A 26,997-nucleotide genomic window follows, 5' to 3' on the forward strand; every position below is an offset into this window, starting at 1 on the left:
CGTCCAATCTAAACCTCCCCTGGCGCAACTTGAGGCCATTTTCTCTCGTCCTATCGCTTGTTACTTGGGAGAAGAGACCGACACCCACCTCGCTACAACCTCCTTTCAGGGAGTTGTAGAGAGCGATGAGGTCTCCCCTCAGCCTCCTTTTCTCCAGGCTAAACAGTCCCAGTTCCCTCAGCCGCTCCTCATAAGACTTGTGCTCCAGACCCCTCACCAGCCTCGTTGCCCTTCTCTGGACACGCTCCAGCACCTCAACGTCCTTCTTGTAGTGAGGGGCCCAAAACTGAACACAGTATTCGAGGTGCGGCCTCACCAGTGCCGAGTACAGGGGCACGATCACTTCCGTACTCCTGCTGGCCACACTGTTTCTGATACAGGCCAGGATGCCGTTGGCCTTCTTGGCCGCCTGGGCACACTGCCGGCTCATGTTCAGCCGGCTGTCAACCAGCACCCTCAGGTCCTTTTCCGCTGGGAAGCTTTCCAGCCACTCTTCCCCAAGCCTGTAGCGCTGCATGGGGTTGTTGTGGCCGAAGTGCAGGACCCGGCACTTGGCCTTGTTGAACCTCCTACAGCTGGCCTGGGCCCATCGATCCAGCCTGTCCAGGTCCCTCTGCAGAGCCTTCCTACCCTCGAGCAGATCAACACTCCCGCCCAACTTGGTGTCGCCTGCAAACTTACTGAGGGTGCACTCGATCCCCTCATCCAGATCATTGATAAAGATATTGAACAAGACCGGCCCCAAAACTGAGCCCTGGGGAACACCGCTCGTGACCGGCCGCCAACTGGATGTAACTCCATTCACCACAACTCTCTGGGCCCGGCCGTCCAGCCAGTTTTTGACCCAGCGCAGAGTACACCTGTCTAAGCCGTGAGCCGCCAGCTTCTCTAGGAGAATGCTGTGGGAGACGGTGTCAAAGGCCTTGCTGAAGTCCAGGTAGACCACATCCACAGCCTTTCCCTCATCCACTAGGCGGGTCACCTGGTTGTAGAAGGAGATCAGGTTGGTTCAAGCAAGACCTGCCTTTCATGAATCCGTGCTGGCTGGGCCTGATCCCCTGGTTGTCCCACTCATGCCTTGTGAGCGCCCTCAAGATGAACTGCTCCATAATCTTCCCCAGCACCGCGGTCAGGCTGACAGGCCTGTAGTTCCCCGGCTCCTCCTTTCGGCCCTTCTTGTAGATGGGCGTCACATTGGCAAGCCTCCAGTCGTCCGAGACCTCCCCCATTAACCAGGAAAATATATACTGCTTTAAAGCAGTGTATTTGTTTTATCTTCTTCATAAATACCAGAATACTGTAAAAATTATCAGTTTTAAAAATTACTTATCTGATATACACATACTGTGACTAAGAACAAATGACACATTAACCACCCCAAACCAATTAGTTACATTTGGTCACAATCAAGAGGCAGTAGTTAACAACTCACATCTAGATGTTTATACCACATATATATCTGTTAAATGTACCGATTCATACAGACCACGATCATCTATCATTGAAGGGTAGGGGGAAAGGCAGGAAGGCAGTTCATTAGCCAGTCAACTGCAAAAGATAACACCTCATCTAATATTTGTAGAAATAGCTTCATACTTGGCTATCTCATTTAAAGAGTGTCAACATTGCCTTCAACTTGTAAAGGCTTCTAGCAGGTCCAGACTGAAGGGACTCAGCAGTTGATGGTGACAGTCCAGGGCGCCTTCAGCAAGGTCCTCCCCTGCACAGGTAGTTTCCGTGAGGAGTATTACAGCTGTAAAACAAATCCCACCCATCTCTTCAAGAAGAGAGGGCGAAACGGAAAGACAGTTCTAATTCAGTCTTAAGTGGAAAGACAAAAGAAACTGTACTTAAACTATTTTTTCTACTTTATGCACAGAGCCTTGTAACCGTGCTGCTTCACAGGCTATCAGCCAGGTCTCAGCCAGGCTTCTGTACAACTTAGCTATGTAACGCAGCACTCCTCACTTAATAATTTGGCATACACAAACAAGGCCAACTTAATAAAAACTTTGATAGCTCTCCAGACTGCCCTCCCATATCCAGCAGGTCCCTGTTTCGGTGCCTCAGCCAGGCAGAGAGCCTGAGGCCAGGGAAATTCCTGATCAAGGGAAACATTTCTACTCTTCGGACCAAGAGTAATGAAGGTAGCTCTAATGTGCAGTAAGATAATTGGGTTAAACATTCACTACTCAAATATCATAAAGGCGGCAATAAAACAACCTTGTGCACAAGTGAAACTGCAAAATTCCTGCATTAATTTGCATGTATAACATTAAGAAACTGTATCAGACATCAGAAAAAACCCACTGTTTCCTCCATAGATTTTAGAGATCTTAGTTTATATTTGATTCAAAGCACTGCCAATAATGCTTTGAAAACTTTCAGTTTCACAGATCTTAAATAAGCAATCTTGAAAAGAGTAAGATGACTTGTGTGTGTATGTGTGTGAAAATACATATATATATATTCACACACACCTCCACAGATATTTTTCAATTCTGTTCTTAAATAGAAAAACTGTACTGACAATATGTTATCTTCTGATGTTTAAAATTCAAAAACATTAAGATTACATTTTAGCTAGACATCCCTTCTCCACTTCAGCACTCTAACTCTTCACCAGTTAAAATCTCTGGGCAAGAGTCCACTATGAAAGCCAATACAATAAGCATTTTGAAGAGCTCTGTGTCTTTCAGACAAACATGTCATCTGAGCCACAAAAACAAAGCATAGTGTTCTACAGAACAGAAGATACAGAATGAGGAATTCCTGGCTCCTACGCCAATATTTTATCCACTGACTTTGGGGCTATTCTTGTTGTCCATAGTACGAAGTTTCCTATAATTCCTGAAGGCAACCTATTGTGAACTGAAGGAATTCAGAAGGCTAATAAGTGAGACAAGGAATAAATACAATTCTTTAAGTTTAGTTTGGAATTCCTATACCATTTTAAAGGTGTTGTGGACTACTGGCATTCTTGGTTTTTGGAATTTATTAGCCCAATGTAACATTAAGAATGCCTTGTTCCAAGTTGAAGATTGCAAAATTTGAATGCATTCTCATCAGGCATAGATAAGTATACTGTACATGATTGAAAATGTTGTGCTTAGCACATGAAGTATTGCCAGAAATACAACTTGGACAAAGCATTGACCCAGCCTATACATTGTGCAATCCCAGTGAAATTTCTTTTGCAATACTGCTGTCTCTAGACTTCTTTAAAAAACAGTCATATTTAAAAAAAAAAACAAACCAGAGACAAACAAAAAAAACAAACCACCAAAAAACCTCAACAAAACTTAAAACTCTTTCAAACACTAAGTTTGACAATGGAAAAGTTTCCCAATGATTCCTCAGCATGCAAAGAACGTCTTCCCAAAGCCAGGAGAACATCCTGTCTATCAAATCAGCCCAGTGGCTGCACAGCCCAGGCTTCTTTGTGATCATACTGCAAGTGTTGGCTTGCTATGAGCCAGCATTTAAAAAATAAATACTTTTTTAATTTAAAAAAAACAACCAGTATTTACTAGTCCCAAGAATGCATAAGTATTAGAAAACACATCTATAAAATGGTACAGACAACCCTCAAAACCCCTACCTTTCGCTAACGAAGGAAAGGCCAAATTATCCCAGTAGGAATTGCACATCAGATTTCAGGACATCTTTTTCAAATTAATATTAGAACAGTATCCAGTGAAACTGTAGTATCATGAAATAGAGTTGGTAAGCACAAAGTCTTGTTTTGATTCTTTCCAAAATAGCAGAGTCTGACATCAATGGCAGAGTCTGACATCAAAAGAACAGCTTTGCAGAGATCCATGGCTTTTACTCCATCAATACCTACCTCACAGATCACTTCTGATGTGAGGAACAAGGCTTCATTTTATTAGGAAAAAGCATAAGCTTTAATTATTTCCACTTGGGCAATATATTACTACCAAGTTAGAAGAATGCCTTAAACAGTAACATGAAACCAGTTTCAGGTCTCAGTTGAAGTCTGAAGTATACTCTCAGTTTCCAATGTATACAGTACAGCTAGACATCTCAAAAAGGTCTTAAAACAAGGTAATTTAAGGGCTGTTTAGCTTTCTTAAAACTTAGTTTTGCCACAAATTTCACATGGTTTATGATGAAGACAAAAATAAAGACGCTATACTTTCTTAAAAAGGTTGCTATAAGACTGATTACAATTAATCACTACAGTTTGTTATTTTAAGTCTGCATTTTTAAGGATTACCTGGAAAAATAATCGAAGCACAAACAATTCCTACAAGAAATAATTGAACTGAACCACTCCGCACTTTTAGCCAGGATTTCTAATCCCAGATAAGCAAGTCTAAGACAGATTACCTTGCAGGACTTGACACCAACAACCATTTCATTCTTTTCTATTCCTTTCCATGCACAAAGGCAACTTAGCCTAGGTAGCAGAGCCCACCTGATAGAAGGCACCATTTCTTCAATTAGTAGAAAAATGGAACACACAGCAAATAAAAGGATCATTTGCCACTTGCAAGAAAGAGCATGTTTTAAGTTCTAAGTTCTGCTTGGCAGTATTTTGTAAAGTACATTATTTCATAAATTAATTACTGGACGCTGGAGCTCAGTAAACAAGCTTGATATCATGTCTCCATATAATGTGTTTGTAAGGACACCTGAATATACAGAAACATTTAAGCAAATTGTAGGAGTATGACAGGGAAATGAATAGCCTTAGTGAAACACAAGACTAGAAAATAGCTAAATACATATGGCACCGTGAAGCATTAAATGGTGAGAAATTAAAGTGTTAGAAATGACAGTAGAATGGGATAAACCAGAAGAAAGCATATCTTGCGGTGCCACAACAAACCTGGCAGAGGCTGAATGATAAGGCAATCTTCCCAATATAACTATTGAATTATGGAATGATCCCTTAGAGAAAAACAGGAGGCCCAGCAAAACATTACGCACACTCCCACATCAAAGCAAATAAAACCATCCACTGGATTAGCCAGCAAGTCCTTTCTATCCTCAAGTTCTCTGGATTCTCCAAGTCTGACTCAAAGCTTCCACTGACATTCGTGTTACCCGTTCCATTGATCTGGAGGGGAATAAGTGCCAGACAGAGCTGCAGCTCAGCACATCTGTGTCGAGTAAGCCAGAGAGCTCCCCACGCTTGTCAGGGGAATATTCCTAGAGGACATGGTTTAATAAAGTGCTAGTCCTATGCTCAAATTGAAGCACCGCATTCTTTAAAGTCAATTTTCTCTGCATTCAGCAATCAACATGTTTTCACAGCACCGGCTCTTTTCTCAAGTGCTAGACCTGAATGAGTACAACTTTCAAGATCAGTGGGGGTTGAAAGGTTTCAGGACTGAAATTAAGCACTTCTGTGATTATTGCAAAGAAATGTTTAAGTAAATGCACAAGCAGTTCATCTGTTTTAACAACATCAGCAACTACTCAAACTACTCAGAAACCCATTTTCAAAAGACAGTATTCCCAATTTCTCCACTTTATTTCTTCTCTGCCAGTAGTTAAACCCAAATTTAAGTAAAAAGCCTTACACTTGCAGAGAGGAAAAAGCTGCCAGAGTCTTTCCAATTCAGTAATCCTCATCTGGACAGTTTTATTGACAAAGGTGTTTCGACATGAGACTTAAAAATTAGTGTCTTGCACAATTCCCTAATCATATTTGGGCTGAGGGATAGATCCATTCAGCTCTACTTTAAGTAGTGGCAGATAGAAAACTTTGCCAATGCTGACACTTAACACGCATGAGACTATGCTCAGTTTTTTGCAGACAGTTAATTACACATTTTTGCTTGTACAGGCTGTCTTACCATATGCTTATCTTACACAAATGAAAGTTCCCTGCTTATCCTACTGACATAAAACAGATCTAGCAGGTTCTAGGAAGAAATAGGCAGTCTTTTTCTAATTTCTAACCACCTTCACCACCACCCGCCACCCTTTTGAAACAAGCCCTGCAGACAATGCAAGAAACAGGGGTATAAAGTAACCTTTTCCCAAGCTCAGGATCAACATGAAGCAGTTTTACTCAGTTACAAGTACTACACGGCTTGTCTTCACTGCTAGGTTGACCAGATTTTGAAGTTTTTTTTAAAAACTTCTGCTGGCATAATTTGTTGGGGCTTTTTTCCCCCCTCTCAGGAAACTGAAGAAATATCTCACAATACATGTGAAATATCTCACAATACATGTATGCAGATATCATGTGAGTTTTATTTATTTAAACAGAAATATTACACACTGATAGAACAATCTAAGTGGGCAATGACTAGTTAGCTAGCTATTTGGCATCTGTCAGCAGCGGTTTGTACCAGCAACTACTAGAGGAATAAACTTCACTGTAAGATAACCAGTAAGGAAAAATGTCATCCCCCTACTATTTTTCCTTTTCATATGAGCAGCAGTCAACCTGCGTCTTGAACTTCCAAGTATTCCAAAGTTTTATCTAGAGAGCAAGAAGTTACTAACTCCTGGCATTCGTACCAGACACAAACATATTACGAAGTCCATCCAACTGGCATGCTGCAACAGCATTCCACAGGCGTGTTGCAAAAGCACCACAAAGCAAGTTCTCTTTTGTCAGTTTTGACTTTGTCACTCAATTTAACTCAACACACAAAGGGAAAGTTTAACTTCCCACTACATTTCTAGTTAGCCTCCTCTGATAGAAAAAAAGAAATCAGGACTTTGTTTACTCTTTCCTAGTAATCCCCTCTCAGGAAAGATTAAAAGTGAAAATAGCAGCAAGGGGTCCCCTTGCTACAACTAGAAACCAGCATTTCTAAAGACTAATAGTTTGCTCTCACATGCATCAGATTACAGGCTTCTGTTCCATTAACCACGTCTGCGCAAGTTATCCACATAATACTGTTTTGACTCACAGGAGTATTATTATCATTTTACATAAAGGGAATGAGAACAAAGATGATAATCCCTGTTAAATCAGGGATTTGATTATTATGCCCTCTTTAAGAAACTGTTTCAGGCATGAAGCACTTGGCAAGCATGCAGAACCCGTCCCCCAACAGATTTCTGTTAGCTTTGAAGGGTAAAAAGGGAAGGGAGGCAGCAGGAGAACGGTCAGCATTAAGGGGATTTCAGTTCCTACAGTACTGTTTGAGCAATACACAGTTATACACATGTCCAAAGTTTTATCTTAAGAGACTCTTTCCTTCTACTGATTTGGACGTAAGCTTTGCAAGTCTGAAATTCTGCCAAGAAGGAGAAGATGCACCTACCTGCGCCATTAGCCATAGCTAGCTTCCAAATAATTTTCAGGGTGTACTGAACACAAGTTACAAATTTTGAATTCTAATGAACTTAAGCATGATAAACTACTGAAATAGCAGACAGACTGCAAGCACAGCTTTTTCTGAAAACCATTAAAGGGTGAAGAGTTTTATTTTCAGTTATGAAAATGAATGCTATCCATCACCACTGAGAAGGGCCAATTCACATTAGGGCAAAGGAGGTGCAAGATCAGAAACATGATCCAGATTGGAGAACTGCATCTCAATTGGTTACAGCATGTTCACCTTTCAGATTTGATTCTCCCTACTGCCAGTTAATTTCTACTGCAAAGGCAGCTCTTCGTGCTTCTAGATCAAGTACAGCCCAATTTAATCATCCACTGTAGCCCAGAAACTTCTAAAGTTTAAATATTTAAAGACTCTTATTCACTACCATATTTCAGCTTTTTCCTTCCATGTAAAATTAAGTGTAGGTGCCCCGACTAAGCTCCAATTCTCAGAAGTGGTGAATAATTTCGTTAGGACTGGAAGTGTTCCCAAATCAGCCATGTTACATCTTGAATAACAGTAATGACAGAAGGCTGAGAAGCAGTGTTTCAGGAAAAAGTTGCACCATCTGAATAGTAGTACACATATGTGACATTCCATTCATCCCTTTCAACTGGTTTGGTATCCAAGCTCCTTGAGATTTTTCTTGCATGTATCTTTTCAGAAGTGAAAACTACTAATGAAACTCCTCTGATGAAACTCCTGTACATATACGTTTCAGTGCTGTAGAGCACTTCACAGGTTAAAAGCTCCGTAACAGAAATAATCAGAATGCTATACACAACATACCAGTATGCCCCTAGCAAACACTAGTTAATAAGTCTGTAGCAGCTTTAGAGACATTTCCGATTCATGACGCTGTTAGAAACTGCCAGATTAGATAAGTAATCCATTTAGTTATGCTTGAATGATTAAGTGCAGTTTGATTTTTGACAAAACTTTAAGACTGAAACATTTCATACAAGCTAAGTTATTTTAATGCAAAATAATGCTTCATCATAGGAATACTCCCAGTACTGAGAGACAGGTGAGGGGGTGCGGACAGTGGGAAGGGGAGGGAGAGACAGGAACAATTGTTTAATAGAGATGGGTTAACTTGAAGCAAATGCCCAGTCTCTTGGCTTTAAATGCCAGAGCAAAACAATTGCAAAGGCTATCTAATGAAACAGGGGAAAACAAAAGCATTCATTAAAGTGGAAGTAAGTAATGTATGATGTTGGGTTGTTTGGGGGTTTTTTGTTTGTTTTTTAAACACAGTTACAGTTTTGAAGGTGTACATCGAACAGACAACATAAGAGTTTCAAAAGTTTGGTTGAACTTCAAAACAAAGTTATGCGGGTTAGCCCCATACCAGCCGTCTGGCACGGGTGCCTAGCTACTGGGAACTGCTCTGAGTGATTTAACTGCACTCACTGGCGTGCATGAGCACAACCTACAGAAGAGCTCTAAACAAAGCTGAAATAAAATTCCTGGCAAATAATTGGTAAAAGGGCACCACCTTGGAAACTGTGTTGAAATAAATTATCAAGGTCCAAACAGCCAGCTCTAATTTCCTAAAGACTTCTTTGAAGATTACATTTTTGAGTTTGCAATGGCAGACTACACACAGCTTGTTTTGAGTGCAGTCAGCATGGGAGTTACACATCAACTGAAGTAGGGAACTGTTTCTTCCTTTAGACATCTGAGTTGTGATATGAATCTGTACATTAGTAATAAAATTATAATTATGAAACTTATCAGCTGCATCATCTGTTACCACAAACAGAACAAAGTGACAAACTGAAATTAGAGACCTTCAACTATCCAAAGTTAAACTCAACTTCAGGGAAAGTGTTTCGCACACACATACACATCCCTGTTAGTTGCACAAGTCTGCTTTGGAGCCTAACAGAGTTCAGACTGCACAGAGTGCCTCTGAAGTAGCTAGACTTGTACAACATGGCTTAATATTTACCACTTCAGGTTCAAAGGTTTCACTTTCGTGTATGTGCTTAGTGAGCTGATGAAAAAAACAGGAAGGACAGCTTCTTGGATCCCCCCCAGTCACCAGGTTTTCAGTGTTCCTCCAAACCCAGAACTCTCAACTTTCAGGTCCTACCCCAACATCCATACTTAGTAAAAAAAAGGCTAAAAAAAGTGATACCTAACAAAAATATTTAGAAGTCAGTAATTGCAAACCTGCACTGCTCAGCTAAAATGCAATAAATATTGCATCCAAGAAAAATTTGTAGTAAACTCAGGAAGCCTGAGCAGGTAGATTAAGAGCCCTTTAGTACACACCCAGGACTATTATGCATGGGGAAAAAAAATACTTCACACTGTACAAGACTCTGTGCTGATGGGAATTAGTTTAAGCAGTGTTAAAGCAATAGGATAAATCAGCAAACTGTACTGCACACTGCAACCAAATTTAGCATGACTACAAGAGGAGGGTATTAGCAGCCTAAATGAACATGCTGGCATCCAGTTCATCTTCCGAATATCCATACCACTGCTTTGTTCCTCCTCCTTTATATTCAGCTGTCCTGTTAAGGAAGAACATTGATTCTGGGAAGAATTGGTAAAAATTGATTTTGTTCTAACTTGATCCCAAAGCTCTGAAAATTAAAGCATGTTCTCAGAACTGATTTACAATGTGATTCAAGTTTCAGCTACAAAAAGTTTTAACAGCAAATTCCTTTTAATATCTACTATAGAAGAGAATTAAGGCAACCACTTGAAATACATCCAGTCAGTACTCATTTGCAGATCACGTTATTTGCTCAGAAACAGAGGTTATGCAGGACGTGGTACGTATGCACATGCATAATACACACACACACACACACTCTTAATTGGTTAGTTAGAAATCTGCTGTCATAGCTAAAATTGTTTGCTTAAAGGGCTAATCTGTCAAAAGACTGTTTAGACTTATATTCTCACATCCTTCTCTGGAAAAGATCTGAACCCCTACTTTCTACTCCCAACTTTGCGGTGTGTTAATCAAGGAAGAACGTGTTATGCTTATGCCTTCCCATCTGCAACTGTTCCATGTCTCATAGCAGCAGCATGATAATTAAGCATTTTACATGCTTGGAATAAAAAAAGCTGCTTGGTTTACCTGAAGATTATAGGACGTTGCTACGTGTGTCTAAAAACTCTTTCTCCATTTTAAAGAGCATGAAAGAAGTGGGGGGTGAGATGTTTGCTATATGCATTTTTTTTGTCTAATGAATACTGCCCCCTCCACTTTCAGTTGTTATGGAACTAGTGGCAATATTTCAGTTTCAAAAATGTGAACTGCATTCATGAAGACTTCTCAAATTATTTTTTTTTTTAAAAAACAAAAGCTGGACCCAGCAATTACCAAGATTTGAAATTCAATCCAGATTTTTCAGTTGCAGTCCAAAAGGACAATAAAATTCCATCACAAAGGCACACATCAGGCATTTATGAAATCCAGTTTGGAGCAGATCTTAAATATGAACAAGATAAAAAGTCCTCATATCTATGTCTCAATAGAAGAAAAGAAACAAGCCAACAATACCTCAACGGTAGATGTTTTAAGAGACTGGAAGACTGGAACACCTCCAAACCTGCACCTTAAATGAGAGCTCAGTAAATAAGCTCCAGAGTAAAAGTTGGTGAATCGAAGGGTTCAAGAAATTAAATTTGTTGACCCTTCTCCTTTTAACTCACCATAGGGCACAGCTGGAGATGCATAAAAAGGAGATGCAAAGTCATTAGAGAAGCTCAGTAAGGAGGAAGTTCACTTAGATGTTTGGAGGCCAGGGTTCAAGTCTTGCCCAAGGCTGAAGAATACTAAGATACTACTGAAGAATTGCCAAGTCTTCCTTTCATGCTTAGTAAGTAATTGTTGTACACCGGGGGGGGGTGCGGGGTGCGGAATGGGACAGACGAACATGGACAAACCCAAGATATGTTAGAATCCACTAGTTAGACTGGACATCTCTAATGCTGAAGTACAGATTAAAATTTCTAGAGACTGGATGCATAGGAACTCGGGCATGTCATATCCAGAAAGGCTTCTCCTAGGGAAATTCAGCTGGAAGGGCAGCATGGCACGGTGCAAGTAATTCAACAGCTTTCTTTTTTGACACTGCTGTTGGACAGGCCTAACAGGAAAAGTGCTCTCTGCTAATCTGTTACTCAGGAGCAAAGATGAACTAGTTGGACATGTCAGCAACACCCCTGGTTGCAGTAACCATGAGATGGTAGGATTTCAGGGACAGCCTCCTCAGAGCACAAAGACATTCCATCCCCTTGTGGAAGAAAACAAGCAGGAATAACAAGAGGCCATCTTGATTCAGTAAGCAACATCTGACTGAGTTTAGACACAAAAAATCGTGAGAGGTAGAAGCAGACTGCCTACCAATGATGAGTACTGAAGCATCACCCAAGCATGCAGAGAAGGACCTAGGAAGGCCAAGGCTGGAGCTACTGAGGGATGCAGAGGGCAACGTAAAGGTGTTCAACTGGTAGGTCAGCAGCAAAAGAAAGACAAGGATAACATGGGACCACCACTGAACAGGGTGAGCTATGCTGTGACAAAGGGAATAGAAAACCTAAAGGTACTTGATACCTTCTTTGCCTCAGGTTTTGAAGTCTTTTCCAACAAGATCTTTTCAGCCTCCCAGGTCTTCATGCCTAGTAGTAAAGTTTAGAGGAGAGAGATACTATCTAGTCAAGGAAGATCTAACCATGATTGCTTAAAGCTGGACTTGCAAGTCCATGAGAATGGACGGCTTGCATACAGTGGTGCTGAAGAAAGTAGATGATGCCATGATGAGGTTGTTCAGATATTTTTAAGAAGCCATGCTAAGGAGGCAGGGGGTCCCCCGATGGTTAGAAAAAGAGCAAGAAGGACTGAAGGACTGAAGGGACAGGCGAGGAAGGAGAGGCGGTGGGGTGGCCCTGTATGTTAGGGAGTGTTTTGATTGTATAGAGCTCAACGATTGTGATGATGGTACAGTTGAGTGTCTATGGGTAAGGATGAGGGGGAAGGCCAACAAGGCAGATATCCTGCTGGGAGTCTGTTATAGACCACCCAACCAGGATGAAGGGGCGGATGAAGCGTTCTACAAGTGGCTGGCAGAAGTCTCACAATCGCTAGCCCTTGTTCTCGTGGGGGACTTCAACTTCCCGGACGTCTGCTGGAAATACAACACGGCAGAGAGGAAGCAGTCTAGGAGGTTCCTGGAGTGTGTGGAAGACAACTTCCTGACACAGCTGGTAAGTGAGCCTACCAGGGGAGGTGCCTCGCTCGACCTGCTGTTTACAAACAGAGAAGGACTGGTGGGAGATGTGGTGGTCGGAGGCCGTCTTGGGCTTAGCAACCATGAAATGGTAGAATTCTCGCTTCTTGGTGAAGTAAGGAGGGGGGGGCAGCAAAACCACAACCATGGACTTCCGGAGGGCGGACTTTGGCCTGTTCAGGACGCTGGTTGAGAGAGTCCCGTGGGAGACGGTCCTGAAGGGCAAAGGGGTCCAGGAAGGCTGGACGTTCTTCAAGAAGGAAGTCTTAAAGGCGCAGGAGCAGGCTGTCCCTGTATGCCGTAAGAAGAACAGGCGGGGAAGACGACCGGCCTGGCTGAAGGGGGAGCTCTTGCTGGGACTCAGGAAAAAAAGGAGAGTTTACCGCTTGTGGAAGAAGGGGCAGGCGACTCAAGAAGAGTACAGGGATCTCGTTAGGTCGTGCAGAGAGGAAATGAGAAAGGCAAAAGCCCAGCTAGAATGCAATCTGGCCGCCGTCGTTAAAGACAACAAAAAAAGTTTTTACAAATATATTAATGACAAGAAGAGAGCCAAGGAGAATCTGCATCCTTTATTGGATGCAGGGGGGAACATTGTCACTGAGGATGAGGAAGAGGCTGAGGTACTCAATGCCTTCTTTGCCTCAGTCTTTAACAGGCAGACCAGTTATCCTCAGGGTACTCGGCCCCCCGAGCTGGAAGACAGGGACGGCGAGCAGGATGAACCCCCCGTAATCCAAGAGGAAGCAGTCAATGACCTGCTACGCCACCTGGACGCTCACAAGTCTATGGGGCCGGATGGGATCCACCCGAGAGTGCTGAGGGAGCTGGCAGAGGTGCTCGCCAAGCCACTCTCCATCATTTATCACCAGTCCTGCTTAACGGGGGAGGTCCCGGATGACTGGAGGCTTGCCAACGTGACGCCCATCCACAAGAAGGGCCGAAAGGAGGAGCCGGGGAACTACAGGCCTGTCAGCCTGACCTCAGTGCCGGGGAAGATTATGGAGCGGTTCATCTTGAGGGCGCTCACAAGGCATGAGCAGGACAACCAGGGGATCAGGCCCAGCCAGCACGGATTCATGAAAGGCAGGTCCTGCTTGAACCAACCTGATCTCCTTCTATGACCAGGTGACCCGCCTAGTGGATGAGGGAAAGGCTGTGGATGTGATCTACCTGGACTTCAGCAAGGCCTTTGACACTGTCTCCCACAGCATTCTCCTAGAGAAGCTGGCGGCTCACGGCTTAGACAGGTGGACTCTGCGCTGGGTCAAAAACTGGCTGGACGGCCGGGCCCAGAGAGTTGTGGTGAATGGAGTTACATCCAGCTGGCGGCCGGTCACGAGCGGTGTTCCCCAGAGCTCAGTACTGGGGCCGGTCTTGTTTAATATCTTTATTGATGATCTGGATGAGGGGATTGAGTGCACCCTCAGTAAGTTTGCAGACGACACCAAGTTGGGCGGGAGTGTTGATCTGCTCGAGGGTAGGAAGGCTCTGCAGAGGGACCTGGACAGGCTGGATCGATGGGCCCAGGCCAACTGTAGGAGGTTCAACAAGGACAAGTGCCAGGTCCTGCACTTCGGCCACAACAACCCCATGCAGCACTACAGGCTTGGGGAAGAGTGGCTGGAAAGCTTCCCGGCGGAAAAGGACCTGGGGGTGTTGGTCGACAGCCGGCTGAACATGAGCCGGCAGTGTGCCCAGGTGGCCAAGAAGGCCAATGGCATCCTGGCCTGTATCAGAAACAGTGTGGCCAGCAGGAGTAGGGAAGTGATCGTGCCCCTGTACTCGGCACTGGTGAGGCCTCACCTCGAATACTGTGTTCAGTTTTGGGCCCCTCACTACAAGAAGGACGTTGAGGTGCTGGAGCGTGTCCAGAGAAGGGCAACGAGGCTGGTGAGGGGTCTGGAGCACAAGTCTTCTGAGGAGCGGCTGAGGGAACTGGGACTGTTCAGCCTGGAGAAAAGGAGGCTGAGGGGAGACCTCATCGCTCTCTACAACTACCTGAAAGGAGGTTGTAGCGAGGTGGGTGTTGGTCTTTTCTCCGAAGTAACAAGTGATAGGACGAGAGGAAATGGCCTCAAGTTGCGGCAGGGGAGGTTTAGATTGGACGTGAGGAAAAATTTCTTTACTGAAAGAGTGGTGAAACATTGGCACAGGCTGCCCAGGGAAGTGGTTGAGTCCCCATCCCTGGAGGTATTTAAAAGACGTGTAGATGAGGTGCTTAGGGACATGGTTTAGTGGGCATGGTGGTGTTGGGTTGACGGTTGGACTCGATGATCTTAGAGGTCTTTTCCAACCTCAATGATTCTATGATTCTATGAATAGATTTTCCCAACAGGCTGTGGAATCTCCACCTCCAGAGCTCTTGAAGAAATCAGGATGCACACGGCTTTGCCAAAACTCTACAGTTACCTCTGCTTTAAACTGGAGGTTGGACTAGATGACCTCAGAAGTTCCCTCCTGTACATACACAAAGGCTTCCTAAGCATCCAGCCATGTACCAGAAGTATTTAAGCCAGTCATGCTAGACCTTGTTACAAGGTCTCCAGAGTCTTCAAGATGTTGTGGACATTAACAATACGGGGGGGGCGAAGAAATCAATTCAGCAATAAGAAAATGTTCAATGAAAATTTCAGAAGACAAAGACTCAGAATTTTGTAAGATATCTCTAAGGTATACTCAAAAGGGTAGAAAACATTAGCTTTTAAGAGAAGCCAGCATGTTTATTTTCTGAAATGTTTTAATACTTTTTCTGGTAACATTTTAGAAAGGTTTTTTAAAATAGTTTTCACCATCATCTGCAGGTAACGATCATCCTGAAATACAGTATTAAAAATACAGATTTATGTTATTCCAAAACTATGAAGAATAACTTCATAACCCAATTGCCAGGTATCTGACTTGATTCTTAAACTTTTATCCACTAAATTGATTGGTCCCAATTAGTTTCTGTTTCACAGACTTTTGTGACCACTATGGCACAACAAGCAAATCAGGTACACTGAACATGTGAGAAGAGGAACACATTAATTAAAACATTTTTTCTTTCAAAGGTTTAAGTTCAACACAGCATTAGCAACAGTTGTGTTTCACATTCCTTATTGAGTACTGATATTACAAACCTACTTTTTTCATATATTATTACTGCAGGAAGTGATTCCAAAACCACAAAATTTAAGGAAGTATGCTTTAAAGTTTTGAAGTTCTAGGGAGGCATCATTTGCATCAGCAGTAACTAGAACTTATTTATTTCCACCCTAGCATATTATGGTCCCTATGAAATTATTCAGCAGACAGCGAGGAATAATACTTCATGCAACAACGTTTATTCTTAACATTTTGGGGATAACATGTAAGTTTAAGTAGTATCAGATTCAATATACCTGACCTTTACACAAGGCTTTAATGTGTCATTTGTGCTGCCAAGTTTATAACATTATATATTAGAAAGTGACAGCACAACCCTAAATTAAGTTCTAAAAACCACTGTAAGCTGTATATAGCACCTGCTACATTGTTTGAGCATTAAAAAAGACTCTCATTCTTACAGTTCCACACAACTCTTCAATACCAGAAGCTTGGTTTCTGGGGGTTCTTTATTCTTGTTTTGGGGGAGTTTTTGTTCAGTTTGGGGTGTTTTTTGTTGGGGGGGGCTTGGGGTTTTTGTTTCTTTTTTAGTTTTTACCTACTTGTAGAAAGAATTTTATAAAATTGGAGAGAAGAGTCTATCGCCATTACTAAGTTCCCATCCTCCTCAAAAAAAAAAAATATTGACAGAACTTTTATTTAAGCCACATTTACTGTCCTTGAGATTGGATTTTACAAGCAATAAGATATGCCCATTCCTTGCTTAAGATGACACTCCAAGTTTACAGACACAGTTAAGACTGACCTTTTCCAGGTTCAGGCTGGCCTGGTTGAGCGCGTCTCCTGGATTCCAGATCCTGCTACCTAAGGGTTACCAATGCTTGTCTGCACAAAGACAGTCAAGGTAGAATTAGCAACTCCTGACTGCCAAAATGAGTTGGGAGCAACCAGTTAACATCGCCACACAACATATTAGTACAGTCTAGCAATAGTTAGAAGGCATCCCATCACCATCTTGAAGTCCTGAAGTACAATACAGTTAAGCACAACTAAACAAACAGCTTTTAAAGTTGCCTTTTCTTCCCCTACCAGAAGCCTAAAAAATTTTTTCCAGACCAATCAAGTGTGAAGATACACTAACAACAAAGGCGCTTTGAGGGTGTTGAAGACTTACCCCACAATTCATATACTAGAGGAAAAGAGAAGCTCTTGATGTTCTACTTTGTAAACAGTGAAGCTTGAATGTCTAGTAGAGTAACCAAACTCATTCCAGACAGACGACCAGCAACTAGAGCAAAGTACACTCACCAGAGGAACAGTAAAATATTAATTCACAGCTCCTGCTGCTGAACATCTGTGGTTTCTATTAACTGTTTTGGATGCAAGAAAACTAACAAACAGGATACATGAACAATCTGCCATGGAATGGCTAAAGTGGACAAGTTTGGGAAGTATGCCTTAGCTACCAATAAGGAATGGAGAAGTCATCATCTGTCCTTTCAGTGTCCTCTCTGCCTACTCCTCTTTGAGGAATTTGGGTATCTTGCCAACCAACCCAAAGCCAGGCAAAGGCAAGCAGTAGCAAGCCGAAAGAGAAGGAAGAATTGAACAAGAATGGGAGCTGCAAAAGCCAAAGAGATCAGTAGAGAGATTAGTAGAGACTGCTCATTCACATCCCCACTCGGTCAGGGTTATAAGCCTAGCACACCGACCTATTTTACTGAGCCCTACTTTGCCGATTTGAAAAAGGAATCGGCCATTTGGCAAGTCGTTATCTTTATAGGTTGTAAAGAAAGTACCTTAAAGGCAATCCAGTAGCATTAAAGTATACACTGGTATACTAAAAGTGACATGCTAATTGCTAGCACCAGTGACAGGAGGACCCCTTGGCTCTGATGTCTCTTCATTCATAGAGCCAAAACTTGTGCTTGTATACTAAACTTACTTTCCTAAAACACTAAAACAAGCCACTGTCTCCCAGTAAAGAAACTGCATGATATGAATTTCTGTACCCTTCTGTCCAGTGCAACTACATTTTAAAAATACGTATCTTACTCAACTGTGTTATGTGCTTTAAGGAGAACTTTGCTATTTGGTACTCAAAAGAAACATCACCTTCACAGGTCAAGCACCTTTATTGAGTTACTACTTTTAATATTTATTTAAATGGAATATTACAAAGCTCTACACACAACTAGTTGGCATCAAACCTAGCAATACCTTCATAAAAGCTTGAGAATGCAGTTCTCTATGTCATTCACCCTCAGAAAACTGCCATGAAGTAGCTCATACCAAGCTTCTGTGTCTAGCTTAAATTAAATGCTGAAGACTGTAAGACAATCCTTTCTTCAGGCAAAGAGACACAGAAGAAAAGTACAGTTTCTAATGCTAATACTTAATTTAACTAGCAATTTTTAATATACTAGTGATTTCCATGCATATTTTAGAGGTCTGCAAGTGCTACATACTTTCAAGAAATATATACCAACTCCTACATGCGTCTTTCAACAAATATGAATGAAATTTACTAAGCACACAACTATGATTGTGACCCTCAGCTTAGTTTAACCACCAGTAGTACCGAAAGTGCAAACACACTATAAAAGTTACCAAGGAGAACCTAAGCTATTTAAAACGGAATAAGACTCTGTTTACAGCATGATACAGAGCAAACAAGATACTTCAGTCAGCAAGAACTAGCTTATCAAGCTCAGGTTAGAAAGTAAAACCTTACTGAAACTAACCAAAACCCACAGGCACTTTATTTAGACAATCAAGCACAAGTCCATTGGTTTATAATCATAATAAAGCATATATGTATTTTAGCATGTATTTTAATACTACTATTACTTATGAACAATAAAGACTAATGATTATCTTTCCCCCATGCCCCGATGTTGTAACACAGTAGACATATGCAAAGAGTTGCAAACATCAGGTTTGCATAAAACAGTACTGGAACAAAATACGCAACGATGCTTGCCCAAAACACTGTCATCCTCCAACCATAATTTACAGGCTTCCAGAAACATAGGTTGTTTTCTTTGTTTTATTCTGCTAGAAGTTTGTTCAAATGGTTTTTTGAACCCACCTATAAACTTACACATCCCAGCATTGCAAAGAGTTCCACAGCTTACTTTATCCTCTTAATCTTCATGGGGGAAAAAATAAAAATAAACTACTCCAAATGTTTCACCTTCCAGTTTTACTATTGGGAGAAAATGGGAACAATTGGTCATTACTCAACTTCTGTACCACTTCTGAAGTATCCTTTAGAGACTTCCGTCTTACACTTACCTCTTCAGCACCCACCCACATAATCTATTTCAGACCAAGAGTTCTGATCTACTCAGCAATGCTGCATACCAAAACTGTTTTATAATTTTGATAAATATAAAATTACAAGAAGGGATGATGAGAAGAGTACAATATGCATAGCGGAAGCACACAATGGATTTTTACACTGGAAGCATTGTTTTTCTGCTATGAATTAAGAAATAGTAAACAAAGATTAGATTTGTCTTTTTGACTGTATAACTGAGCATGAATCTTTTAAAATATTCAAAAAATGACCTCAAGTTCTACTACTACACAGGAATAATAGGTTCAGTTCAGAACATATGATTTTGTATGCAACACTATGATTGTCCTGTCTTCATTCTTTCTTGGTATTTCTACCTGCATATTTATTTTATGCAAATTAAGGTAGATGGTAATAAGTTTGCCGCTAATAATTTTGTCCAACTGATCCAGAAATTCACCTCTGGGTTACAGTTTGAGAGCCTACTGACCTTCTCCAACTTGCTGCAAAATCTCTCCGCAATCAAACTCCCTCCTTTTAGTGGCTTATTAACTGTAAGGTATGTAGGCATATGATCTAAGATCATTGAAACCAGCCTTTCAGATGTATGGCCCAATTTCCATAAGAAACCCAGAATGATTTACTGGGTCACTGCATCCATGACATCCACCTGTACAGGGCAATGTCCCACTTTAATCTACCCTTCTTTGACCACGCCCTAATTTACTTTTTGTTTACAGCTTCCTGTGCATGGAAAAGTCTCAGCTGAGCACAGAAGCACCACAGGTGAGCTCACACTGAACTCATCACTTCAAGGCAAGCTTTGACAAAGAGGAGAGCCCTCTTACATCATTTTCTAGGGAGTAATAGGGACAACAGAAAAAGGGAACAAAATAGTAGCTGGGAATACAAACCTAACAGTTCATCAGTTAAGAGATGACAGACAAATCTTGCTTCTAATGTGGAAGTCAGATTTCAAAGCACTAGTTGCACAGGGAGGAACAAAAACTAAACGATCACTATGCCATTTTTCCTCCATGTTATTGTCATACAACAAAAATCTGTTTCCTTGTTTGATGATAAGCTAACTCTGTTTTTCATCATCCCCAAAAAACAAAGTTATTTCAGGACCATTTTAGTCATTACACACAACTCAAATTTTCTCCTTTTCCCTCTCTACATTTGAGAAGCATTTGTAGACTCATGCAGAAGTTCAATTGAAGACTCATAGCTATGCCCAAGTTGAATTTTGACCCTACAGTTTCATGCTGAAAGCCACGCAATTCTGTTTCACAAAGCACCTGAGGATTTTTATATTTTGTTTAAAGACTCATTCCATTTGAAACTTAGACAAGTATCTTTTCACATAGTAGCAGAATAATGAAAGTCAACTCACTAAAAGTGGTATTTAAGTAAAAAAAAGTCAAAACATTTTACCCCCACCACAATGTAATATACAACAAAATCTGTATCCCTCCCCCCCCCCCCCATTATAAGTTACCATTTCATCTTCTTTTTAAAGAGTTCATTTCTGGCAATTACTTCTGCTAACTCACCACACTAAAATTTGCAAAGCTGACAAGATACCAAGACAATGTCACCTTAGGGTAGGTAGCATCTCTATTTCAATTATTAAGGTTGTTCTACTACAAGTCAGATCTTTGAGAAGTCAGTAACATTTAGAAGTCTGACAAACATGCTGTTTAGAAATTCTTTGTTTTCTACATTTCATTAAAATCCTCCTTTGTTTACTCTGCCTTTGTCCAAACTGAAGTTGACAGTCATATAGAAAGTGACCATTACAAGTCTTCAGAAGTACATCACGTATTTCCTGGAACAGAGATAAAAGTTATACCTTACTAGTGGATGTTCTGACTCTACAGGGCTACTCACAGGCAAGCAAAATCCATCCAAAAAAATCAGTGTCTAGAATAGCTTAGCATAAGTAAATAAAAGTCTTCTAAGCACAATTATGGGCATCAGTAATACAAAAAAAGCTGCCCATGAAGCACACTCCTCTACTTCAATCTCTCAAAGAACAAACTCCAATTTGCCTATTTACTACCTGCCCATTTTAGGATTATCTGCTATATTGCCTATCTATCACCATGCACTTGCTCCTCTACTACCAATAGCCACTCAAAATAAAACTGCTCCTGGCACCTTTGAACAGCTGCTGTGCATTACTTGGAGCTGGACCTGGTCCCCCACCAAATCAATATACAACATTTTTCTGTGGCTGCTGAGGAATACCATGCATGCTACTTGAAGATTGATACGGGACACATGCTAGAAGAGCAAATGAGCACAGAGGACAGTGAGCAAAACGTACACACACGTACTTAAAAACCACACACACTGAGAAAAGTTCTGACTAAGAGGATATATAGGTCTTCCAGAAAAAGAATGGCAAGGAGTTTCTCTAAAGCTAAGCTTCCAGGGAGCTCAAGCAACTCTAATACCAGAATTATTATGAACATACTTCAACACTTCCAGTAGCATTCAAACACTGTTTATAACACAGTGACAAGACTTCAATGTGTCATATGCTTCATTTTTGTTTCCCTGTTGTCTTGCTGCAGTTGAACTGGTAGGCAAGTATTTAAAGTAATGAAATGCCTAATAATGAGAAAACTGAGTAGAGTGATTCTCTTAACAGTCCTCTATTATTTTATGGATACATTCAGTTTTTATTTGCTTTCATTCTAAATCTGAACTGTTTTCCTTGCTATTCCACATCCAATTTTGAAGGCAGATTTCAAATTCTTCTCTTCATTGGGATGCGCAGACATTTTAGAAACATAAGTAGAAGCCAATCAAAACTGAACGTCACCCACATTTTGTAAAAAAGCAGAAATGAATACATGATTTATACATTCTTCTGTACATTAATAAAACAAGTTTCCATAAATTAGAAAAAAATCCCAGTGTCTAGACAGGGCTCAAAGTTTAAAATTCATTACAAGAATTTTATTCTAGGAGAAGCACAAAAGATGCAGTAGCAATACCAAACTCATCGTCCCAAGTTAAGAAACAGGTCTTACAACTAAGTATACAAGGTTAGTCAGACTCACCTTCCCTCATTGATTTTTGCTTTGTCTCCTTGACAAGAGAAGTTCTCAATGTAACCTAGACTGCAGTTAATTCGTGTCCAGTCGGGCTGGCACACAGCGAGGAAGTGAGGACGCAGTCTACCTATGGAGTACTTGGCAATGTCTGTCAACGACTGGCTAGCAGCTGCTCCAAAAATGAAGGTCCCAATGGCTTTGTAAATAGTGGCTACGTAGTTATTTCTGACAAACGAATTTGAGTGCAAATGATTATAAAAGACAGAGAGAGTCTCTCCTAGGATTATCTGAAAGAGAAATAAGGACAACAGTTAAAGAAAGATAATTGCTTAAAGATATTACTCTATTATTGCTAATACTCAGACATGTAGTTTCAGAAATTAGGGGTTTTTATAAACATTAAGCTGCAAATTTAAATTTTCCAAGAGAGTCAGCAATAACCATGCCCAACCTTTAAACACTCATATAGAAAAAAAAAAACCAAACAACTTTTTACCTTACCCTGCTTCATGTTGAACTTAATATTATTGATTTTCAAAATATTTATTAAAACAAAGCCTTCTCAGAATAACATTTATCCATATTACTTAGGCATGGCCCTAATTAAAAACATTTTCTCCAGTATTACATTTTATTCTACATTGAATCTTCTTCAGCTAAACTTCTGCTGAGAAGAATTTTTCTATTTCATCATAAAATTGTTAGGTTTTTTATGAAGCCAGAAACTATTCTGAAGGGTCTAGACTTCATTTCCGGATGTGAAAGGCCAGTTATTTAAACAAAGAAATTTCCTATTCCTCAGGAAAATTAAATCTTTACGGGAGAAAAGAACGCTAAAGAGAGTAGGGAAAGACAGGCATTACTGAGGTCTTTCCAAGATCTTTCACCCTGCATGTCAAAGGTATATGCATCAAGTGTACATCAAGTGTTGACAGGAAAGCAGGTTTAATTTTGTTTTTCTGCAACTTTATCTTTTGCAGAAAGTAAGTTTTTCCTTAAACCAAGTACAAAACTTCACCCCAGACAAGTTGGATATTGAACCAGATGGTCCCATTTTGTACAGAAAGGCTTGACTCATACAGATGATCAGATGGGTGGAGGACTGTATGCATGTATTTAAAGTGATCTTTAAAAATCCTGTGAGATTAAATGATGGCTCCAACTGTCACTTGAGAGTGACAAGTCCAGGATCCCAGCAAAGCAGAGCTTTGGTGAATGAAGCTGTTATTAGACACTTTGACACCTGGGCAGACAAAGTAGCTGTCAGTGGCTTTGCACACTAAGGCAAACAGACAATCCCATCAGATGCATGACACTGAAGTTTTACACTCTGCACCATACCAAAACATGGACTGAAGCAGAGAAACACCAGAACATGGACTAAAGCTGAGAAAATTTTCAATAAATTAGATGTTGGTAAGCTCTTATACAGCATCTACCTATCCCAGAGAGTAACCTCTTAATGAAGATAGTTGAGCAGAAATATCACAGCCATGACTGGTAAATAGTGAATCCCTTTTAAAGAACACTGCTGCAAAACCTGCAAGAAGGTCACTTACGTCAGCTGAGGTGACAAAAAATTAGGTGACGTCAATGCAGCTACTTCTCTGGACCCAGACATCAAAGAGTATTCTTCTTCAATAATCTGACCAAGCACTGATTAAATGACACCAACATTTGCTTTTACCATCTGATTTTAAAGCAATCTTGACAGAAAAGCCTGATTTCACAACTAACTGTCCCTGATGTAAAAGGTAACTGTTAGCTAAATGTTCATACAGGCTCATATGGAGATTGGATAAATTCAGAGGAAATACATCCATTAAGAATTACTACATTCACTGAAGCCTTTTCTGACTCAGGAAGTCCCTGAGCTGCAAGTGGCTGGTAGCAAAGTACTGAGGGCAAAACATCAACCTTTGCTTGCTCTATTCTTCTGTTCTTCCTCACTCATCTATTTTAACCACTGCTAGAAATGAGGTAACAAGCTAGATGGACTTCAGCTGTGACCAAGTACTGCTGCTTTTAGGTAATATTGACTACCAACAGTAGTAACAGTGAAAAAAATAGTCCTATCTTAAAAGGCAGGATCTTTTAGCATAAACCACTTGCCATTTAATAGAACAGAAAAACACCAAAAAAGTTTTATCAGCTTCAGAAGTATTTCTTTATGTTTTTGAAGCAGTTTTTCCAAGAAAAGGAAAACTAGGTAAGTCAGTTTTGATTCCCAGCCCCACATTTCTACAGTTACAAAAAAAAATTCCACCCAAGAGCAAACATAAGCTACAAGTTGACCTTTATGTTGGAACCTAGATAAAAATCCATGCAGTCCTTATGCATCAAAGAGTTAGATTGCCATAATATCCCTCCTGACTTTAACCCATTAGCCCAGAGAAACAGCAGGCCAATACTGAGGTTTTTTAGCTGCTCCTTTTCCAGCTTTGATTCCTAAATTATACTTGGATAAATATTTATACACCTAAAAATCTTATTTGGCATAAGAGTTTTAACTCTGCTCAAAGTGTAGCTCTGGTGAGCTTGGACATCACCCAACACAGAGCCATGAGTGGAGCCTGAAGCTTTTTAGCATATCTGGACAGGGATCTTGAAGCCCCTGTTGAAGGGCCATTGTTGGCACTAAAGTGCAGTCCCATGAGACTTAGGACACGAAATGGTTAACTGATGAGGCCCAGCTCTCCCCTCTGCCCATGCCCAAGGACATGCTCCCACCGCTTTTTGCCCCAGCACTGATACTGCATTCTTCCAAGGAACCATTTCACTCAACTTAGCTCAAAGAAAGCTGCTGTTTTTTACCAGGTTAAGGCATTTCACTAGCTTATCCTGGTTCAAACAAGCCACCAGAGGTGGCAAAAGACAGGGTAATAGTGGGACCTCACCTTTTGTCCATAGTAAGCTATTAGGTTAGCTCAGCTGACAGCATGTAATTAAATCTTAAGGATATGGAGTTACTATATGCTTGAGCCAGTTCAACTGAGCTAGGAGCTGTGGTCAAAGAGGGTCCCAAACTGGCAGTTGCAGAGGCAATCTCTCCAGCTCACTGATGTGGTGTGAAGAGGAGGGAAGGAGAACAGTACCCCGTTTTCAACCAGGTTAGATGCAGCATGAAAGTGAGCCCTAGCATTAACTCAAACGCAAGTGGGCCCAGCGTTTTATCCTGACCTTTGGGGAAATATCCAGGGAAAAACTGTCTGGCTTTTTATTCTAGTTATGCTTTTAATAAGTTCTGATTGGAAGCCATAACATTTTTCTATTAAAGAATTTAGTATCTGTTGTTACACTTCTACACACAGAATTATTTCCAATTACTCTGTGGCAGATAAAAATGCTGACTTAACAGGTCATGCAAACTTATATTCTGAAAGTAGTAGCCGCCAAAATCGAAAAGCTTGAGACAGTCATTTAAAATACATTAGTGTTGTTCTTAACTGATATGGTAAGGGAAGAAGTTTTTATCTCTCAGACTATAGAATTAAGCCACCATAGTTCTAAGGCATTCTTTTTCTGTTCTATAATTCTAGTTGTTTGACCTCAATTAAAGAAAACCTTTTAGTTATTCTTGCCAGAACACCATTTCTACTGCTTTAGCACTTTGTCTAAGGACATTATTTTAAAGTCGAGAAATCTTACAGAATAGTTTTAGAAGTCTGTATTAACAGATTGCCCCTCCTCCCTCTTCCCCACCCCCATTGAAATCAAATGCAATGAAGAAAAGTTTAACTTACAACAATTATACTGAAAGGAATAATTATTCCTGCTAACAACTTATAAGAAATGGTGTCCTCTTTGTATGGATACCGGATGGATTCATCACTACAGAAAACTCCTCTCTGGAAGGGGATACGTCTTGAATTGAGAATTGCAAAAGGCAAGCCAGCTAGCAAAAAGGAATAAAAAATACATTACAAAAGCAACACAAACTCTGGTGATGATTATACCCCCGCATCTCCAAAGAGAAGTGCATAAAGAGGAACAGGCATGCAGTAAGTTAGAAGGTTATGCACTTCCTTTGGTCAATGACTACTGCCTTGTCTTTGCAGCTCCCAGGAAGGGCTGTTGAATGAAGGAGAGCAGGACAGGATTCCTCTCACCTTCGCATTTGTGGCACATCAAGTATGGAAGCATGCCGAAACCATGTATGGAAGCATGCTGAAACCATGATTAAGTAAACAGTTCAGTGACAACCACCGAGTTGCTCAGTCTGCTGCTACTGTCACAATTACCGATTACTCCTTTATTCCATTGAGCAACAGTTGCCCCTTTATACCTTCTCTGGACAGCTTTACAAGTCAGAAGAGCATAAATTGCATTTCATGAAAGCAGAAAAGGGGTGCTCCTCAGGGAGTACAAGTGCAGAGGGAGTTTTCAGGAAGAGGTATGGAAAAAAGGAAAAGTTACACATGCACGCCATCCCCTTACTTCCACAGACACTGGGTAGTTCCCTGGAACAATGTGGTCACTGCACAAGCCCTATAACCTCAGGGCATGGAGATTTTGTTCCCTTCTCTTCCACAAAAGAGGAAGCCTTTGGCTCATCCTAAACTCAGAACACAAGATTAAGGCGCACAATGTTTTATGCTATTGCACCTCAAGAGATACAAATTACTACAAACTAATAGAATCACGTTTTTAAACCCTGATCCTCCATCCTTGACACACATACAGTATCTGCACAGTCTGTGTACAGGGATGAATACCCTCAGAAAGAAATAGCTGTATGGAAAAAATAAATGGGGGACTACCAAGAATGTTCAACAAAACAGTAGATAATTTTCTTTAGCTTGGGGATGTACAGCCCAGTGGCATTAAAGTGCTTAAAAGCCATTGATTTTGTGCTCAAAATTCAGCAGTATTGCACATAAAACGCATACCAATTTAGAGTTAAACAACAAATCATCTGGGGGGAGACACTCCTAATCTGCTAGTAAAGGATCTGAAGGATGAAAAACAGCCTC

The 26,997-nt window shown here is 40.9% G+C and overlaps 1 protein-coding gene across 1 annotated transcript in view; it reads right to left on the reverse strand.

Annotated features, from left to right (window-relative positions):
* Positions 1-26,997, reverse strand: part of PLPP1 (phospholipid phosphatase 1) — a 74,720-nt gene that overhangs the window by 16,869 nt on the left and 30,854 nt on the right. The window contains exons 2-3 of the mRNA XM_076362471.1: positions 25,768-25,919; positions 22,031-22,311 (exon numbers count right to left, since the gene is read on the reverse strand). Coding sequence (XP_076218586.1) covers positions 22,031-22,311; positions 25,768-25,919 — 433 coding nt within the window. The remainder of the gene's footprint in view (positions 1-22,030; positions 22,312-25,767; positions 25,920-26,997) is intronic.

The sequence above is a fragment of the Aptenodytes patagonicus genome, chromosome Z, assembly GCF_965638725.1.
Source record: "Aptenodytes patagonicus chromosome Z, bAptPat1.pri.cur, whole genome shotgun sequence".
NCBI classification, from domain to species: domain Eukaryota; kingdom Metazoa; phylum Chordata; class Aves; order Sphenisciformes; family Spheniscidae; genus Aptenodytes; species Aptenodytes patagonicus.